Raw genomic sequence first — 18,605 nt, forward strand, 5'->3', positions numbered from 1 at the left:
ACCGTGACTGTAAAACGAATGTATACACGAAAGGGAGTACAGACATGAAAACTACAAATCCCATTGTTTTAGATAAGAGGAGAGTAACAGTAAGAATTTCACATAAAAATAAGGGCCATTGCTTTCCGGCATCCCGACCCTAAACCCTACCCTAATCTTAACCCTTACCTAACTGTAACCATTTTTACATTTCAATGGGGTTAAAGTTAAGGTTTCAATGGGGGGAGGGGGGTAGAGAATCAAAAATAGCAGACTTAAAAAATTATCCTTAATATTTATTTCAATACCCTTCACATGCATCTGGTGGCCTCACAGCAGAGCCCTCCCACTTCTCACACCATTGTAGCAAATTCGGGGGGTTCCTGACCTGGCCTTGAACCCAGGTGTCTGGTTCAGAGGCAAGTATACAGTTCACAACAATGATGTCAGAAGTGGAAAGTGACTCAAATGTAGTGCCTGATGTCAACTAAAGGACAATGCGAATAGTGTCACCCAGGTATTGGTTCTTTAAATCAACACACTGCCCAAAATCTCTGAATGGTCTGGTACACCAATTGAAGTTTTGGATTAACGAGCATGAGATTATGAGTTCATAGCCTTGGCAGGAAGGATCTTGACATTGTAATTGCAGGTAATCCCACTTTAACATGACTGATGGACAGGTGTGACATGTCTACTTGTGTATAGAAAATCAATCAACCAAAACTCTGAAACCTCCATCCCTAACTACAACATTTTCAGACAAGATAGAACGGCCAAAGGGGGCGGTGTTGCAATCGACTGCAGAGATAGCCTGCAGAGTTCTGTCCTACTATCCAGGTCTGTACCCAAACAATTTGAACTTCTACTTTTAAAAATCCACCTCTCTAAAAACAAGTCTCTCACCGTTGCCGCCTGCTATAGACCACCCTCTGTCCCCAGCTGTGCTCTGGACACCACATGTGAACTGATTGCCCCCCATCTATCTTCAGAGCTCGTGCTGCTAGGTGACCTAAACTGGAACATGCTTAACACCCCAGCCATCCTACAATCTAAGCTTGATGCCCTCAATCCCACATAAATTATCAATGAACCTACCAGCTACCACCCCAAAGCCGTAAACACGGGCACCCTCATAGATATCATCCTAACCAACTTGCCCTCTAAATACACCTCTGCTGTTTTCAACCAATATCTCAGCGATCACTGCCTCATTGCCTGCATCCGTAATGGGTCAGCGGTAAAACGACCTCCACTCATCACTGTCAAACGCTTCCTGAAACACTTCAGTGAGCAGGCCTTTCTAATCGACCTGGCCCGGGTATCCTGGAAGGATATTGACCTCATCCCATCAGTAGAGGATGCCTGTTTTTTTTTAAATGCCTTCCTCACCATCTTAAATATTCATGCCCCATTCAAGACATTTAGAACCAGGAACAGATATAGCCCTTGGTTCTCTCCAGACCTGACTGCCCTTAACCAACACAATAACATCCTATGGCGTTCCGCATTAGCATCAAACAGCCCCCGTGATATGCAACTTTTCAGGGAAGCTAGAAACCAATATACACAGGCAGTTAGAAAAGCCAAGGCTAGCTTTTTCAAGCAGAAATTTGCTTCCTGCAACACAAACTCAAAAAAGTTCTGGGACACTGTAAAGTCCATGGAGAATAAGAACACTTCCTTCCAGCTGCCCACTGCACTGAGGATAGGAAACTCTGTCACCACCGATAAATCCACTATAATTGAGAATTTCAATAAGCATTTTTCTACGGCTGGCCATGCTTTCCACCTGGCTACCCCTACCCCGGTCAACATCACTGCACCCCCCACAGCAACTCGCCCAAGCCTTCCCCATTTCTCCTTCTCCCAAATCCAGTCAGCTGATGTTCTGAAAGAGCTGCAAAATCTGGACCCCTAAATCTGGACCCCTACAAATCTTTCTAAAATCATCTGCCGAAATTGTTGCAACCCCTTTTACTAGGCTGTTCAACCTCTCTTTCGTGTCGTCTGAGATTGGAAAGCAGTTGCAGTCATCCCCCTCTTCAAAGGGGGGGACACTCTTGACCCAAACTGCTACAGACCTGTATCTATCCTACCCTGCCTTTCTAAGGTCTTCGAAAGCCAAATCAACAAACAGATTACCGACCATTTAGAATCCCACCGCACCTTCTCCGCTATGCAATCTGGTTTCAGAGCTGGTCATGGGTGCACCTCAGCCACGCTCAAGGTACTAAACGATATCTTAACCGCCATCCATAAGAAACAATACTGTGCAGCCGTATTCATTGACCTGGCCAAGGCTTTCGACTCTGTCAATCACCACATCCTCATCGGCAGACTCGACAGCCTTGGTTTCTCAAATGATTGCCTCGCCTGGTTCACCAACTACTTCTCTGATAGAGTTCAGTGTCAAATCGGAGGGCCTGTTGTCCGGGCCTCTGGCAGTCTCTATGGGGGTGCCACAGGGTTCAATTCTTGGGCTGACTCTCTCTGTATACATCAATGATGTCGCTCTTGCTGCTGGTGATTCTCTGATCCACCTCTACGCAGACGACACCATTCTGTATACTTCTGGCCCTTCTTTGGACAGTGTGTTAACAACCCTCCAGACGAGCTTCAATGCCATACAACTCTCCTTCCGTGGCCTCCAACTGCTCTTAAATACAAGTAAAACTAAATGCATGCTCTTCAACCGATCACTGCCTGCACCTGCCCGCCCGTCCAGCATCACTACTCTGGACGGTTCTGACTTAGAATATGTGACAACTACAAATACCTAGGTGTCTGGTTAGACTGTAAACTCTCCTTCCAGACTCACATTAAGCATCTCCAATCCAAAGTTAAATCTAGATTCCTATTTCACAACAAAGCATCCTTCACTCATGCTGCCAAACAAACCCTCGTAAAACTGACCATCCTACCGATCCTCGACTTCGGCGATGTCATTTACAAAATAGCCTCCAATACCCTACTCAATAAATTGGATGCAGTCTATCACAGAGCCATTGGTTTTGTCACCAAAGCCCCATATACTACCCACCACTGCTACCTGTATGCTCTCGTTGGCTGGCCCTTGCTTCATATCCGTCGCCAAACCCACTGGCTCCAGGTCATCTACAAGACCCTGCTAGGTAAAGTCCCCGCTTATCTCAGCTCGCTGGTCACCATAGCTGCACCCACCTGTAGCACGCGCTCCAGCAGGTATATCTCTCTGGTCACCCCCAAAACCAATTCTTCCTTTGGCCGCCTCTCCTTCCAGTTCTCTGCTGCCAATGACTGGAACAAACTACAAAAATCTCTGAAACTGGAAACACTTATCTCCCTCACCAGCTGTCAGAGCAGCTCACAGATTACTGCACCTGTACATAGCCCATCTATAATTTAGCCCAAACAACTACCGCTTCCCCTACTGTATTTATTTATCTCCTTTGCACCCCATTATTTCTATCTTTACTTTGCACATTCTTCCCCTGCAAATCTACCATTCCAGTGTTTTACTTGCTATATTGTATTTACTTCGCCACCATGGCCTTTTTTGCCTTTACCTCCCTTATCTCACCTCATTTGCTCACATTGTATATAGACTTATTCTTCTACTGTATTATTGACTGTATGTTTGTTTTACTCCATGTGTAACTCTGTGTTGTTGTATGTGTCGAACTGCTTTGCTTTATCTTGGCCAGGTCGCAATTGAAAATGAGAACTTGTTCTCAACTTGCCTACCTGGTTAAATAAAGGTGAAATAAATCAAAATGTAAAAAACTAAGGGAATCTCAAAATAATCATGGAAGCAGCCATAGTCGACTGTGTGGTGGAGTCACAGGTTCAAGTTCTCTGAATTCAGATTCTCTTCTAGGCATCATTTCAAGTATCAGTACTCGCTCAACCTTCAGGCATAACATCTACATAGGATAAAGTAGTTCTTTGTTATTACCGACCTTACAGGGGCACTTTCGTTGGAATCTTGGGTCAGTTGTACAGAGATGGATTCAATCAAACCAGCACACTCACATTCACTAATCTGACTCAGAACAAAGTCAAAGACCAAGGATATTGTGTTAGGTCTTTAATATTTTCAATATTTAGTTGTTTATTTTGCTTAGAAATATTGCACATGGTCAACATGCCTGTTTATGAGCTCACACTCATCTCTCTCATTCTAAAATTCCTTCTCCAAAGTATGGACAGTTTATTTTAAGCACAATCATACAGTGTACACGCATACATGTGTGTGTGTGTGTATGTATGTCTGTGTGTTTGCGTGCGCACATGCATGTTCATGGAAACATTTCAGGCCTCACCTTTGCAAGACTTAACAAATCTTTGATAAATTCTATACGTTTGATCTTGGACTATCTCATTATATAACAGTCAAGGTGGCATATAATAGTCCTGGTGACTGTAAAAATAATGCCTCCAGTATATGTGAAGAACATATGATTGATAATGTCTTATTGTATGGTATGTGAAGGAACCAGGGTATGGCCGTGTCCATATATGCATGTGCGCAAACACACACACACCACATCTATATGCACATATGGAAATATAGATATTTTTCACACATCCAACTGTATACAGAGAAATAAAGGTACACCCATAACTACCCCAACTCTTCCCAAAACATGTGAAGAGGCAAAAAGTGCTATTTGAATGTCTTTGACTTTAGTTAGTTAGCTATGCTCTATCTCTTCAAATATAGCAATCTCAGAGAGTTCTTCTTATGCCATAGTTGTTAGAATGGGTCTTCTGACTGTACTGTAAATATCTATGGCACAGACCCACATAACCCACCCATTCCAAATGTCCTATTGCACCATTTAATAAGGAAAAAATAAAGTGGCAGAGAGGGAAGAGAGAGGGCTCCAGAGAATGCCCTACGGGGCTGGTCTAGGATCTGTTTTCCCTGAACTAAACTCTAACCAGAGCCATCCTGAGCTACGTAACAGAACTGACCCTGGACCAGTGCTTAAGGGCACTTTCTAACAACACTTGGTTAGAGGGGCAGGGAAAGGAAGCAAAGGGGAAAGGGGCTCCAAATGGAAGAAGGGGGATTGATAACATTGAACAACAAGGTTATTTCTATGAAACAATCTCTAAAAATAATACTTTCCTGATTTAAATTGCAGTCACAAGACCACACATTGTGCAAACACCTGATTTCAACGTTTAAAAACGAACTGCCTGCCCCCTCCTCTATGTGTCTACTGAGCAGTTATGGGAGAGGGGGAATGGCCCAAAGTCACATTTAGAAGAGGGGTTGCGTGGGCTGTTTCCAAGCCCCTTTTATATACGTTTATGCTGGAGAAACACCAATGAGAGCCACAAGAGAGAAAACAGGCCACAGAAAAAACGTGTTATTTCCACTGCAACAATACAAGATAAAGCCACATATCCACTGGGTGACTCCTAGACGTTGGTTATAAATCTACTTTTGCTTGTCAACTGTCACTTGGGAGCCAAGTGAGCCATGTCACATCATCTGCTTCCGGCTTCCTTGATGGAATCCGCAGCCTCTTGAGTTGACCAATGAATGGACGATTTGTCTCGTTCAGCCTTTCTCTGTGCTCGTTTACAGCCAACCAATGTTGAGTATGTTGCTTTGTCACGCATCACCCTTCAATCTTTACATATTTCATATCTCATAACGGCGTCCACAAGGGGGAAACCCCAATATACAACATCCTCTCCAGCCAATAGGAACTCAGCCTGTCTGTGACGTTGATTACTGATCGGGTCAGGGATTGGTCAATGGTCACGCTGAGTCCAGCCTCCCTTTTTCGGGAGCCAATGGTTGACTCACTTTCTCCAATCTCTAAAAACTGTGCAGGCCAAAGGCTTGGTCAGGCGAGTGTTGAGTTGACTGGCAGACTGTGTGTGTGCAGTGTGTGTCCAGTTCAGTGCTGTCTGTTGTTGCAGCATAGAGGGGCTGTGGAATTTCAGTGGATGTTACATTGGATACATCCCAACCACTGTGCTGAGGAGTGGAGGGAGGGAAGTCAATGGCAACAGAGGGCTGCAAACTGAATCCGCACAAATTGTTACAAAGTGCCATTGTGTACGGTCGTCTTCTGTGTGACAGTGCTTGTGACTGCCACCCAAGAGTAACAGCCTGAGTTGGTGGGGTGTGTGTGCGCGAGAGAGAGAGACAGTAAGAATGTGTGTACCAGTGGAGGCTGGTGGGGGGAGCTAAAAGAGGACGGGCTCATTGTAAGGGCTGGAATGGAATGAATAGAACGGTATCAAACATATGGAAAGCACGTGCTTGACTCCGTTCCTTTTATTCCATTCCAGCCATTACAATGAGCCTGTCCTCCTATAGCTTCTCCCACCAGCCTCCACTGGTGTGTACCACAGAGTGTTCTGTGTCAAACTACAAATGTGCTGAGGGTACAGCCAGTACAGAACTGTGTCGAAGTAAAACTGATGTCCTGTTACTACATGTACAAGGACATGCTGTGGCTCACAACAACACTCCCCTCTCTCTCGTTTGACACTTTTTATCTCCACCTTCTCCATTCTTTTGCTTTTCTCCTTCTTTCCACCTCTCTTTCTTTCCATTCCTACAATTTGCCCCCATTCCTGAGCTCCTCAGGACTCCGCCCTCTTTCTCCTGGCTCCGTTCCTGTACCATCTCGAGTGTTGGTATTGGAGGAGCCGATGGCGGCCGAGGCGGAGTCCGTTGAACCCATGACCCCTGTTGTTGACCCGCCGGGCTCAGAGATTCCGGGGGTTCCAGGTGTGGCTGTCTGCATGATCTTCTGCCTCACCTCCCTGATCTTCAGCTGCAGACACAGTTTGGTGGGGAAGGTGTCTGAGTAGCGTGCCTGGAAGGCTGCAGTGGCCTGAGCTAGATGGGTGGGGAGAGGCAAGAGGAGAGGGAAAGAAGATGAGCCCTCTCTGAAGAAAAATAATTGCAGTGCAACCTTTGTCTGGTTGTATCAGAAACTAGTTGGTTGTAATCTGGCCTCGCTCAACCACAAAACCAGTATACAAGTTGACCAATGACAGTCAACAATTTGGCTACATGAGCCAATGAGAGAAGCAGATGGTGCCGGGTGGTTACCTGAAGGGAAGAAGCCGTGTTCATGGAAGAGCTGCATAACGAGAGCCCTGCGCTGGTCCAGAGTCCTCCGGAGAGAGGAGTACGGCACTTTGTCCATCTCCCCCAAGACATCCTCAGACTCAGCACCTACGGTAGAGAAATGACAGGACAGAGAGAGAGAGAGGAAAAGACGGTGATTGAGAGAAGGGAGGGATGAGAAGAATGGAGAAAAGAGGAGGCACCGAGGGGAATCCAAACTGATGAGTGAGAAAAGAATGCGAGGAGGAAGGGAAAAGTAACTAAGGAAAAAGCTACAGGGGCCTAGCCAAAAGTAGTGCACTGCATAAGGTACCATTTAGGACACAAGACATAACCTATGACAGACCTCCAGGTACACTCCACACTACATACCAGCTCTGTCGAAGGTGAAGATGTCCCCCTCGCACTTGGCCTCGCTCTTTGGTGTGTTGGGCTCCGAGCTGCAGCTGGAGAGACGGCTCCGAGCGGCAGCCTTCCTCCTGGGAGAGCTGGGGTCCTCTGCAGACGAGTCCAGGTCTGAAGGGGAGGAGAATGATACAGAAGAACAAGAGAAGGGGGGAGAATGATACAGAGGAAAAGGAGATGGGAGTGAGTGAAGAAGGACAGAACCACAGAATCCAATAGAACACGGAATCATAATATATTCTACCTCTGTTTTTAATGGAGGAAAGAAATCTGTTGAAATTAATGTTAGTGGCCGTGCTAGATTCTTAATACATTTTCTTTTGAATATGTTCGACAACTCTCTCCCCAGTCATGCTTGTTTCAGGATTTAACCAGACAGTGCAGCTCAAAGCCTTAATCTTGAGACTAACCAAGACAGCAGGGAAGAGTATTGGCATGACACTTCCCTCCTGTCTCCAGTTCATTTCCCAGGAGACCGTCATCAGACAGGCCAGAAAGGTCATATCATTTCCCAGGAGACCGTCATCAGACAGGCCAGAAAGGTCATATCATTTCCCAGGAGACCGTCATCAGACAGGCCAGAAAGGTCATATCATTTCCCAGGAGACCGTCATCAGACAGGCCAGAAAGGTCATATCATTTCCCAGGAGACCGTCATCAGACAGGCCAGAAAGGTCATATCATTTCCCAGGAGACCGTCATCAGACAGGCCAGAAAGGTCATATCATTTCCCAGGAGACCGTCATCAGACAGGCCAGAAAGGTCATATCATTTCCCAGGAGACCGTCATCAGACAGGCCAGAAAGGTCATATCATTTCCCAGGAGACCGTCATCAGACAGGCCAGAAAGGTCATATCATTTCCCAGGAGACCGTCATCAGACAGGCCAGAAAGGTCATATCATTTCCCAGGAGACCGTCATCAGACAGGCCAGAAAGGTCATATCATTTCCCAGGAGACCGTCATCAGACAGGCCAGAAAGGTCATATCATTTCCCAGGAGACCGTCATCAGACAGGCCAGAAAGGTCATATCGAACCCCATACGCAGAGTTCCAGCTAATGCCAGCGATGAGGCATTCTACGGTGCCTAGATGCAGGCTGAACAGTTATAAACATTAGTTTGTCCCCCTGTCAATAAAAGTGCTTAACAGCAGGGGAGACAGAGGCAGACGGAGATGATGTACTGAATCTGGCATCTAGGCCTTAAAGGGATACTTTGGGATTTTGGCGATGAAGCCCTTTATCTACTTCCACAAAGTCAGATGAACTTACGGATACCATTTTAATGTCTCTGTGTCCAGTAGGAAGTAAATTTTTGCAAGCTAATCCTAAATACGTTTTTATTCAACCTGGCAAGTCAGTTAAGAACAAATTCTTATTCACAATGACGGCCTACACCAGCTAAACCCGGACGACGCTGGGCCAATTGTGCGCCGCCCTATGGGTCTCCCAATCACGGCCGGTTGTGATACAGCCTGGATTCGAACCAGGTTCTCTTTAGTTACGCCTCTAGCACTGAGATGCAGTGCCTGAGACCTCTGCGCCACTCGGAAGCCCAGAAATTGAAAGCGCTATAAAGCATTAGCGCAATGACTGGAAGTCTATGGGTATGTGCTAGCATTGCCAGAATCCCAAAGTATCCCTTTAATCGTGTGGAACTGCCACCTAGTCTCAGTCTTGCCTGACATGAACTTATGAACTTTTTTTGTGTGAGTGGGGAGGGGTGTGTATGATGGGGTGTTCTTCTCAACTGATTCTATGTATTTATGTGGAAGCAGAAGCACTTTTTGAAGATGTCGTTTTATTTAACTAGGCAAGTCAATTAAGAACAAATTCTTATTTACAATGACGGCCTACCAAGAGGTAAAAGGCCTCCTGCGGGGACGAGGGATTAAAAATAAAAAATGTAGGACAAACCTCACATCACGACAAATCTCTCTCTCTCTCACCTGTGGAGTTCCTCCTCTTCTTCCGATAGCTGCCCAGTATGGCTCGGGGGGAGGTGGCCAGACTCTGGAGGGTGGGAGAGGGCAGCACCTCTTCTGGCCTGAACTCTGGCAGCTCGGCAAAGCGCTCCTCGAAATAGGACCCCGACAGGACCCTGTACAGTTGAAATATAGTTCGATTTTATGAGACCCGTGTTGGGATCCAACCGTACCCAGTTCAACGAGTGGGCTAAAAAAGGGGCTTGTGCACCTCAGTTATATTTTCTCCATATAAAAAAAGCAAAAAAAACGATTGTGACGGGTTGGGAAAAAACAAAAGATGCATCTCCGCTGTGGAGAGAGCCTCGCGGGGTGTAGGGGGGCTCTTGAAAGCCACTGGGGCGGTTAGGTATGATTCCTCTGGGTTTCCATAAAAAGGCGGGGGAAAAAACACTTCTCATCTCTGTGGTAGGCTAAGTGAATAATGTGATACGCCTCCGCCTGTCATTTTTTGATTTATACTGTAAGGGCGGGTTCAAGTTGACCAGTCTGGCCCTGGTGAGGACGCCGTGTTGGAGACTGAATTGTCTCCTTCCTGGTTCTCTCCTGTTCCTATGGGGGGGGGGGTGGGGGGGCTCTGCGGGAGTGTCTCCGGAGCCTGGAGAGGTGAGGGTGTGCTCCATACCATGTTGGTCAATATGCATCATGTGTCCAGTGTTCACTTGGAATGTGCCATTCTGCCTCGCCGTCACATGTCCATTAGTTTGGGCAGTGTGTGCGTTTAAGGGGTGAGGGGGAAGGTTAGAAATACTGAACCGTATTGATTTCAGTTGAAGGGAGAATGACCACTGCTACGTTCTGGCAATGTTTAGGAGGTTCCTGCCGATGTGGGAGGAACGTGTCTGGAGCATCATTTAAAAATGTCGAGACCAGAATAAGCGAAGACGCTGTATAGCCACGTCTCTCTCCACTATTAGCATCTCTCTCCACTATTAGCATCTCTCTCCACTATTAGCATCTCTCTCCACTATTAGCATCTCTCTCCACTATTAGCATCTCTCTCCACTATTAGCACACTGACACGCGCTAATTCGTGAGCACTATTTGTTTCTTTGTGTCAATTGGTTGTCCCTGTTTGTCAACTCTCCGTGAACTCTGTATTCATCCGTGAAGTTACATTTAATCCCAATATACTCCCCCATTCATTTAGTTGGTTAAGGAAATGTTGATAAGTTATTCAGTATAATACGCATCCATACCATTCTCCAAGAGGAAACGTTGTTTTGGAGAGCGCACAAACGTTTGATCTATTTAATTGCATTTACCAGTTTCCTGTCCATTTCTCATTTGGAGAGCATGTGTCCGGTTCCTCCGTCATGTTTAATGTTGTGTGAACGAGCAAGAATATGTGTGGCCAAATGTATTTAAGTGCCCGTTTGGGGATGTAGTAGTTAGTACATGTTTGGGTAACTCAAAGAGCAGGCTGTACATGAGCCTGGTACACCCCAGCTGTGATGTATTGGTTCAGACAGGTTTTTACCTGATGAGAGGCTTTTTCTTTAGAATGCTGACATTTTGAAGTCAGAACTTGGTATATACATTTGTAAATATCATCGTCATCTCTGAAACACCAGCGCTATGTAAATAAACCCAACACTCATTTGCATTGCTACCTGCATGCCTCCTGTTGACTCTTTGTCCTTACGACTGCTAGAGGGACCCCTATTCGACGCTGATGCAGTGCAATGGAGAAAGGCTACCGATTTCGCGCCAACCGGTCACTTCAAAAGCCCTCAATGATCTCAGAGTCTCTGCATTTGAACTTCATGTTTATTGTGATAAAAAGAATCCAATGTGATTCCAAATGCAACAACACACCCCCCCCCCAAAAATGCCGATTTCAACTGCCCCCTTAGTCACTTTATCCTGTCGCCGGGTCTGGATCGAACCCTAAACGCTAGTGATGTAAGCACCAAGCTCCAACCAACTGATTCCCTGGTTACAAATTCTTCTCCACTTGGGTCTTAACTGTCAACTGTCAATAATTTACCACATAGTGACCACAGAGAGAAGCAACGTGATGGTCATGTGTTTTCATTTCCTCCCATTGCACCCCTCCCCATCCCTATCACTCACTTTTCAACGGCGTCTGAGGGCTTTTTGAGTGGCGGGGGGCGGAATTTGGTCTTCTTGGCTGAGGGGGGCGCGTCCCTGTCAGTCTGTGGGGGAGGCGGAGGGTCCAGTCCTGTGGGAGGGTGGAGCGGTTCCCTCGGTCCTGCCTAGAGAGAGAGAGAGAGAGAGAGAGAGAGAGAGAGAGCCCCGTCCTTGATAAGTGCTTGCGATAATTGTTTGCATCGCAATAATACAATTGTTTGCGTTGCGCTTTGCAATCTCTACAGGAGTCATTGTTTTTGATGGGTGCTTAATCTTCAGCAAAACCCAGAGTCTCATACCTCTTTGCTGTGGCCCCCGTTGCCACTGGCCCCTTTGTTGTGGCCCTCGTGGGGCCAATCCTCTGCCTCCCTGGACTCCTCTGGTTCAGGCGTCCCACTCTCCTTCTTTATCTCCCTCTCCCTTTCTCCATTCCCTCTGGCATAATCTCGGTCATCGTCTGTATTCTCTTCTTTCATGTGGCTGGCTCGACCACTGTCTTCTTCACTCCCTGCAGGAAAATACACAATAGTGGCTCATGATTCCTAGTAATAATATATTGTAACATAGCTAGTTATAAAAGAGGCAACTATAGCAAAAGAGATGCCCTGAAAGTACATTCAAAAAGGCCATAAGCAAGGGAAGAGAGGAGAGATGGAGGTGAGCGAGGGGTGAAAAGGTACAGCGTGAAAGTGAGGGGAGGCAGACCACAGTTTCGACCTACCTGTTGGTATATTGCTGCTGGACTTAGCCATTAAATTAGCACCTGGTTTGCTATATGCCTCGACATCCTCCGTCGTATTCTCTTTCTTTATGCTCTCTTTCTTTATCTGAGCCTTGTTCTTCCGTTGGGCCTGGCCCTCCACCTGTGACTTTTGCTCCAACTCTGCAGTCAGGTGTGGCATTCCCTCTTCATGTGACCGGGTAACGTCCTTTGAACCCTGGACGCCGACAGCCGAGGGTGATGATTGGCCGGACACTTCTTGAGCCAAATTGGGGAGCACGGAAGCCATGGCGACCCCACCTGACGCTAGGGTGTTGCTAGGGGCCGGGTAGATGGCGGTGAGGAGTTGACGTCCGGTCCCAGGGGCTCCAGGGGAAAGGGCCGGGGCTAGCAATGGCGGTTGGCCCGCTACGAGAGGCTGCATCAGGGCTTGGCCAGCAGGAGTAATGGCGGTGAAGCCCAGAGTCGTCAGGGACGACGGCAGGTAGGCGGGTCCTGGAGAAAGAGGGGCCTGGACCATTGCCGTGGAGACCACTCCAGTGCTGGATTGGACATAAGTGATCCTAGAGTGAAGAAGAGACAAAAAGCAGATGGGTTAGCTATGAACACACTGTTCTGATGAAGGTCAATTGATGAGCCACAATAAACTAAAAGTCTGCTGGAGTTCTCTTGCCATTTAATAGTGGGACATACAGTGCATTCGGAAAGTATTCAGACCCATTGAATTTTTCCACATTTTGTTACGCTACAGCCTTACTCTAAAATTGATTAAATTGTTTTTTCCCCCCTCAATCTACATGTAGTACCCCACGATGACAAAGGAAAAACAGTTTTTTAGAAATTGAAATATCACATTTAAAAAAGTATTCAGACCCTTTACTCAGTACTTTGTTGAAGCACCTTTGGCAGCGATTACAGCCCCGAGTCTTATTGGGTATGACGCTACAACCTTGGCACAGCTATATTTGGGGAGTTTCTCCCATTCTTCTCTGCAGATCCTCTCAAGCTCTGTCAGGTTAGATAGGGACAGTTGCTGCACAGCTAATTTCAGGTCTCTCCAGAGATGTTCGATCGGGTTCAAGTCCGGGCTCTGGCTGGGCCACTCAAGGACATTCAGAGACTTGACCCGAAGCCACTCCTGCATTGTCTTGGTTGTGTGTTTAGTGTTGTTGTCCTGTTGGAAGGTAAACCTTTGCCCCAGTCTGAGGTCCTGAACGCTCTGGAGCAGATTTTCATCAAGGATCTCTGTACTTTGCTCCATTCATCTTTCCCTCGATCCTGTCTCCTAGTCCCTGCCTCTGAAAAACATCCCCACAGCATGATGCTGCCACCACCATGCTTCACCACCGTAGGGATGATGCCAGGTGTCCTCCAGACGTGACTCTTGGCATTCAGGCCCAAGAGTTCAATCTTGGTTTCATCAGACCAGAGAATCTTGTCTCTCATGGTCTGAGAGTCTTTGGGTGACATTTGGCTCAAAGCAGGCATGTGCCTTTTTCTGAGGAGTGGCTTCCGTCTGGCTACTCCACCATAAAGGCCTGATTGCTGCAGGGATGGTTGTCCTTCTGGAAAGTTCTCCCATCTCCACAAAGGAACTCTGGAGCTCTGTCAGAGTGACCATTGGGTTCTTGGTCACCTCCTTGACCAAGGCTCTTCTACTCAGATTGCTCAGTTTGGCCAGGCGACCAGCTCTAGGAACAGTCTTGGTGGTTCCAAACTTCTGCCATTTAAGAATGATGGAGGCCACTGTGTTCTTGGGGACCTTCAATGTTGCAGAAATGTTTTGGTACCCTTCCCAATATCTGTGCCTCGACACAATCCTGCCTCGGAGCTCTACGGACAATTCCTTCGACCTCATGGCTTGGTTTTTGCTCTGATATGCACTGTCAACTGTGGGACCTAAATATAGACAGGTGTCTGCCTTTCCAAATCATGTCCAATCAATTTAATTGACCACAGGTGGACTTCATTCAAGTTGTAGAAACATTTCAAGCATGATCAATGGAAACAGGATGCACCTGAGCTCAATTTCGACTCACATAGCAAAGGGTCTGAATACATCTGCAAACATTTCTAAACACCTGCTTTCACTTTGTCATTATGGGGTATTGTGTATAGATTGATGAGGACATTTAAAAAAAATCTAGTCTGTAACGTAACAAAATGTGGAAAAAGTCAAGGAGTCTGAATACTTTCCGAATGCACTGAACATACTGTATGTTGTTTATTGTAGGTTTAAAGTGAGTACCTTGTTGGAGGCGAGGTCAGCAACACGGTCTGAGGGGGTTTGATGCCCGGAGTCATCACAGTGGCTGTTGCCATGGATACAGGGAAGGGACTCCCAGGATGCACTGCTCCAGCAGGGTGGACATTTGTCTGGACCATTGGCATGGGGGCAATCTGGATGATCTGTACAGGACAACACACACACACACAGATCAGACAGGAGGCTAGTGGTCCACATGCATACTTGCACCATCAGAGTTGTGGTTTTATTCCCGCAGTAATAACAAATTGAACTGTAGATCGTGTTTGTTTAATGCCTATATTGTTCTCATCACAGTGTATGCCTATGTATTTGACCGATGTTCAAGTCCTTTTTTTCCCGGAAAAAAGGTCTACAAGTTGCTGTTATGTGGTATGCTCGTGTGTAATAATCACTACCTTGTTTCCTGGTATAGCACCATTTTGCACAGGAAGGGGAGGGGCCACGTGGGAGATTGGCTGAGGAGGAGTAGAGCCGGTTCTCACTGTTGCTATGGGAACCAACATCTTGCTCTGCAAGACTGGAGACTGGGCTTGGACTGATGAAAGAGAGAGAGAGAGAAAGACAGAGAGAGCAGTTGAGGTAAGACTGTGTTGACATGACAACTAATGACAATCATACAGTGATGAATTCTATCTCTCACTGAGTATGCAAATATTGGAGATAGTTAGATTAGCATAACAGTCTGATTAAAACATTTACATGCAAGAAGAACGATTTCCCTAATAATCCTGTTCACATGGACACATCTGAAATCAGGCTACTTGATGCCACTCTGATAAATGCAGAAAATCACAAATCAAAATAAAATGTTCAACCACAGCGAATCATTTGGTTCGGAGTTCAAACATTTAAAGTTTGTATCGGAAAACTACTTGGAAAACATTCAGCTGTTCACTCACGCTAAAGAGGGAGGCTCGCTCGGCTGGTGCTAGCACAGATCAAATACACCGCTGGAACGTCGATTAAGGTTTTTACATGAGCTAATAATTTGAAAGATTGTTCTGAAAACCAGGTGTTTTAATCGGTGTATGCTTACTTCGATCTTGACCGTATGCCGATTAAGATAAGCAGTGTAAAGTGTTGCGTAATCTGTCTACTGCCATAATCCGATTCATATTTAATTATTTGCGTGCATGTAAACGTACTCACTTACAGGTAATATTAAAGAGCAGGGATATGCAAGACTAAATACAAGGTTACACTTATTCTGGGATTGAAGGGGATTTCAACTAATTTCCCCCTAAAAATAACACTTAGACCTACAGTTGAAGTCGGAAGTTTACATACACCTTAGCCAAATACATTTAAACTCAGTTTTTCACAATTCCTGACATTTAATCCTAGTAAAAATCTCCTGTCTTAGGTCAGTTAGGAGCACCAGTTTATTTTAAGAATGTGAATGTCAGAATAATAGTAGAGAGAATGATTTCTTTCAGCGTTTATTTCTTTCACCACATTCCCAGTGGGTCAGAAGTTTACATACACCCAATTAGTATTTGGTAGCATTGCCTTTGAAATTGTTTAACTTGGGTCAAACTTTTCGGGTAGCCTTCCACAACCTTCCCACAATAAGTTGGGTGAATTTTGGCCCATTCCTCCTGACAGAGCTGGTGTAACTGAGTCAGGTGTGTAGGCATCCTTGCTCGCACATGCTTTTTCAGTTCTGCCCACAAATGTTCTATGGGATTGAGGTCAGGGCTTTGTGATGGCCACTCCAATACCTTGACTTTGTTGTCCTTAAGCCATTTTGCCACAACTTTGAAAGTATTTCCATTTGGAAGACCCATTTACGACCAAGCTTTAACTTCCTGACTGATGTCTTGAGATGTTGCTTCAATATATCCACATCCTTTTTCTTTCTCATGATGCCATCTATTTTGTGAAGTGCACCAGTCCCTCCTGCAGCAAAGCACCCCTACAACATGATGCTGCCACCCCCTTGCTTCACGGTTGAGATGGTGTTCTTTGGCTTGCAAGCCTCCCCCTTTTTCTTCCGAACATGACAATGGTCATTATGGCCAAACAGTTCTATTTTGGTTTCATCAGACCAGAGGACATTTCTCCAAAAAGTACGATCTTTGTCCCCATGTGCAGTTGCAACCCGTAGTCTGGCTTTTTTATGGCGGGTTTTGAGCAGTAGCTTCTTCCTTGCTGAGTGGCCTTTCAGGTTATGTCGATATAGGACTCGTTTTACTGTGGATATAGATACTTTGTACCTGTTTCCTCCAGCATGTTCACAAGGTCCTTTGCTAATGTTCTGGGATTGATTTGCACTTTTCGCACCAAAGTACGTTCATCTCTAGGAGACAGAACGCGTCTCCTTCCTGAGCGGTATGACGGCTGCGTGGTCCTATGGTGTTTATACTTGCGGACTATTGTTTGTACAGATGAACGTGGTACCTTCAGGTGTCTTGGCTGATTTCTTCTGTTTTTCCCATGATGTCAAGCAAAGAGGCACTGAGTTTGAAGGGAGGCCTTGAAATACATCCACAGGTACACATCCAATTGACTCAAATGATGTCAATTAGCCTATCAGAAGCTTCTAAAGCCATGCCACCATTTCCTGGAATTTTCCAAGCTGTTTAAAGGCACAGTCAACTTAGTGTATGTAAACTTCTGACCCACTGGAATTGTGATACAGTGAAATAATCTGTCTGTGAAAAATGACTTGTGTCATGCACAAAGTAGATGTCCTAACCGTCTTGCCAAAACTATAGTTTGTTAACAAGAAATTTGTTGAGTGGTTGAAAAACAAGTGTTAATGACTCCAACCTAAGTGTATGTAAACTTCCGACTTCAACTGTATGAATCTTGGATGGTCGTAACCATATCGCCTTGTATATAGCAAAGTACCCTCCCCTTTTCCATAGGTCCACCCCTTTTCAATCCATGTCAGCCATTCACTCCTCTCTCTCACCTCTTGCTCCAGGACTGACCCCTCCCACTGCGGCATATCTTATTCCCACTCCTGCCCCCGAATGTATTCCATTGGCCTGGGAGACATGGGTGGGCGGAGTGGAGGGTAGCGTGAGGACGCCGGTTGGCTGCTGGGTAAGCTGGGGGGAGGGGCTCTTGGGGTTGGCACTGACACAAGACAGGATGGGCAGGATGTACTGCACCTGGGTGAGGCCAGGCTTTGCACCACCAGCGGAGGTGAGAGAGGCGGCAGGAAGGAACTGGGGCTGCAGCAGGGGAAGTGGCAGGGTGCTGTGGGTGGGGCTTAAGAGAGGCTGAGGCGGGGCTATGAGCTGTATAGACTGGTTGGGGAAAGCTCCTCCCAGCACTAGACTGGTGACCTGCAGCCCCCCCGTCCCCACACTCACGGGATTGGGAGAGGACGAGGACAAGTACCCACCCCCTGCTGTGATAGGCCCGCCTACTGCTCCCGGTCCGCCAATCAGAAGCGTGGCTTTCTTCTCCCCAGGGAGGGCACTGAGGGCGATGGGGCCTTCCATTGGCTTGCTGGTGATAGGGATGGGCGTGCTGGCGATGGGGCATACCACGTTGGTCACCATGGTGGGGGCCATCCGGACTGCACCGAGCACCTGGGTGAGTCCATAACCCAGAGCGGGGGTCGAGGTGAAGGGCGCCGATCCAGGGATGGAATTAGAGGGAACCTGCCCCCCTCCACCTCCTCTTTTGGATTCTCCACTTCCCTCTTCTCCTCCCTCCATCCCTCGTTTTCTCTTCCTCTCAGAGCTCTCTCCGGTGCTCCCCCCTGTGTTCCCCTTGGTAGAGTCGGAGTGAGAGTCGGCGTGGGAGGTGCTGGTGGCATAGGGGAGAGAGGAGCGGACCACTGGCTGGAAGGCTCGCTGGAAGGGGAGAGATCAAAGAAAAACGTTAACTAAGGTCCCTCCTGAATTAAGTCTCTCAGTGCACCAGTGTAGAATTCAAAACTGGTGGGGGAATGAAACGGATCAGACTCACATCATCTTAGCATGGGTGGGAGGAAAGAGTGGGAATTGAATATGTATCTTTTAGATGTCTGTTCAAATTCAGTATGGCTATGCTACTTCATTTTGCAGTTCCATTACCCATGAAATCTAAATTGTAACTAGTTCATA

The 18,605-nt window shown here is 46.6% G+C and overlaps 1 protein-coding gene across 3 annotated transcripts in view; it reads right to left on the reverse strand.

Moving 5' to 3' along the window:
- Nucleotides 1–4,033: 4,033 nt before the first annotated feature.
- The window catches only part of LOC129819725 (protein capicua homolog), a 34,208-nt gene continuing 19,636 nt past the window's right edge, over nt 4,034–18,605 (reverse strand). Inside the window, exons 11-20 of one of the 3 annotated variants that reach the window (XM_055876260.1) lie at nt 17,459–18,353; nt 14,937–15,076; nt 14,521–14,681; nt 12,315–12,835; nt 11,851–12,059; nt 11,534–11,676; nt 9,422–9,573; nt 7,439–7,582; nt 7,049–7,174; nt 4,034–6,832 (exon numbers count right to left, since the gene is read on the reverse strand). In XM_055876260.1, coding sequence (XP_055732235.1) covers nt 6,546–6,832; nt 7,049–7,174; nt 7,439–7,582; nt 9,422–9,573; nt 11,534–11,676; nt 11,851–12,059; nt 12,315–12,835; nt 14,521–14,681; nt 14,937–15,076; nt 17,459–18,353 — 2,778 coding nt within the window. In that variant the 3' untranslated portion in view covers nt 4,034–6,545. Of the gene's footprint in view, nt 6,833–7,048; nt 7,175–7,438; nt 7,583–9,421; nt 9,574–11,533; nt 11,677–11,850; nt 12,060–12,272; nt 12,836–14,520; nt 14,682–14,936; nt 15,077–17,458; nt 18,354–18,605 lie in introns of all 3 variants that reach the window. The other 2 variants (XM_055876259.1, XM_055876261.1) reach the window with 2 other exon arrangements.

This window comes from Salvelinus fontinalis, chromosome 22, assembly GCF_029448725.1.
Source record: "Salvelinus fontinalis isolate EN_2023a chromosome 22, ASM2944872v1, whole genome shotgun sequence".
Taxonomy (NCBI): Eukaryota; Metazoa; Chordata; class Actinopteri; order Salmoniformes; family Salmonidae; genus Salvelinus; species Salvelinus fontinalis.